The 2,225-nt window shown below is 53.1% G+C and overlaps 1 protein-coding gene across 1 annotated transcript in view; it reads left to right on the top strand.

The window, feature by feature from the left end:
* Nucleotides 1-2,225, top strand: part of slitrk6 (SLIT and NTRK-like family, member 6) — a 5,900-nt gene that overhangs the window by 672 nt on the left and 3,003 nt on the right. The window contains 4 exon segments of the mRNA XM_060050846.1: nt 639-1,647; nt 1,650-1,765; nt 1,767-2,050; nt 2,052-2,225. The exon segment at nt 2,052-2,225 is cut by the window's right edge and continues 23 nt beyond it. Coding sequence (XP_059906829.1) covers nt 654-1,647; nt 1,650-1,765; nt 1,767-2,050; nt 2,052-2,225 — 1,568 coding nt within the window. The 5' untranslated portion in view covers nt 639-653.

Here is a 2,225-nt window from a genome sequence, read left to right as displayed (position 1 = left end):
CGAAAGAACCACAGAAAGACACAGTTTTTTTCATGGTTAGCGAGGTAGAATAAGATTGACCCTTTTTTTTCTGCTTGTCGAAGCCATACATTTTTCATGCGTAGATATTTAAAGACACTTCCACACTGCGTCGAATACAACGGGCTCATTGACCGAAAAATGTTCATTTACTCATGCGTATCGTTTACCCATGCATGTCATGTTACAATTAGAGGTGTGGTACAGTGACGAAAACATGGGCAGATGTGTGTTGCAACACACAATTATGTTCAGCGTGAAATTACTAGGGGATGAGACGTCATTTGTAATGTTTTCCATATCACCTTGATGAAAGACAACATAAAAAAAAGCATTCAGGTTAAATGTGACTGGGGTAACTTATACTTTTACCCTCAGACTTGGTTGCATGGAGACACTTGGATATTATGTTTAGAGTCTGTTTAAACGAGTATCTAAACGAGTATGAAACATTTAAAACAAGTATGTTTTATATGTGGGACGATTTTCCTTGGTTGAAGATATATAATAGACAAAGAAAATTTGCTTTGGGACATTGTATTGTAAAATACTGATAAACTTTCTTTCTCTTTATCCCTTCCCCCCTCTCACACCCTCACTCTCTACTCTCCCACCTACAGGGACATCTACCAGAAATGCTGCCCTTCATCATCTTCATCAGCCTCTTCCTCTCCGCGGCGGTCCGAGCCCAGGACACACAGCTCTCGGAAGCGATGTGGCGGCGGCCATGTCCCTCCGCCGTCTCCTCCCCGTCGTCGTGCGACGCGCTCTGCTCCTGTGAGGAGAAGGACGGCGTGCTCTACCTCAACTGCGAGCAGAGGAACGTCAGCAAGATCTCCCAGATCAAGGTGCCCCCCGACGTGCCGTTCCACCTCAACCTCTACAAGAACGACCTGGTGGAGCTCCACGCCGAGGAGATGACGGGGCTGAAGAGCGCCCTGTCGCTGCACCTGGGCGCCAACAGCATCCAGGAGCTGGAGCCGGGGGTGTTCGGCACGCTCGGCGCCCTCAAGAAGCTCCACGTCAACAGCAACTTCCTGGTGACTCTGAAGGAGGACACCTTCCAGGGACTGGTGAACCTGGAGTACCTGCAGGCCGACACCAACTTCATCCGGGTGGTGGAACCGGGCGCCTTCAACAAGCTGATCCGCCTGAAGGTGCTCATCCTCAACGACAACTCGGTGGAGTTCCTGCCCACCAACATCTTCCGCTTCGTGCCCCTCACCCACCTGGACCTGCGGGGCAACAAGCTCCAGACGCTGCCCTACGTGGGCTTCCTGGAGCACATCGGCCGCATCATGGAGCTGATGCTGGAGGACAACGACTGGGTGTGCGACTGCGACGTGCTGCCGCTGAAGATCTGGATGGAGAACATGCGGGCGCAGTCGGTCATAGGGGAGGTACTCTGCGGCAGCCCCGACTACCTCCGTGGCATCACCCTGGCCAAGGTGAAGCGCGACGTGCTCTGCCCGTCCCACGCGGACATCAACCTTGAGGAGCCGTCCAAGTCGTTGGATATCGTGGTCACCCCCTCGTCCAAGGCGGATCAGATTCCCAAGGTGATTGACGGCCGGGATCCCACGTCGTCTCACCTTCCCGAGAGCCCGTGTGTGGAGCAGTGTTCCTGCCACAATCACCCGTGGCGGGGTTCCTGATGCACTGTCAGGACAGGGGGATTCAAAGGGTGTCGGATATCGGCATTTTGCAGCAGAGCCCCACCAAGCTTGTAATGACGGGAAACATGATTCCAGAAGCTGCTGAAGTATGACTTTGTCACGTACGATAGCCTGGAGCTGCTCAACCTGGCCAACAACAGGATTGATTCCATCGACAACGAGACCTTTCTCAGCCTGAGTGGGCTGAAGAAACTCTACCTTAACGGCAACCGCATCGAGAAACTGTTTTCCACCATGTTCGTGGGCCTCCACAACCTGGAGTTCCTGTATCTGGAGTACAACCTGATCAAGGAGATCGCACCGGGCACGTTCAATCCCCTGCCGAATCTGCGTCTGCTGTCGCTGAACAACAACTTCTCAGCGCGCTGCCACGCAGATCTTCCGTAACGTGCCGCTGACCAAGTTAAACCTGAGGAAGAATCTACTTATGCATCTGCCGGTGAGCAACGTGCTGGATCAGCTCGAGTCACTGGAGCAGATCTACTTAGAGGACAACCCCTGGGACTGCAGCTGCGACCTGCTCAGCCTCAA

This window comes from Gadus macrocephalus, chromosome 4 (assembly GCF_031168955.1).
Source record: "Gadus macrocephalus chromosome 4, ASM3116895v1".
NCBI classification, from domain to species: domain Eukaryota; kingdom Metazoa; phylum Chordata; class Actinopteri; order Gadiformes; family Gadidae; genus Gadus; species Gadus macrocephalus.
The sequence above is the reverse complement of the archived record's forward strand: the minus strand, read 5'-3'. Positions and strand labels throughout refer to the sequence as shown.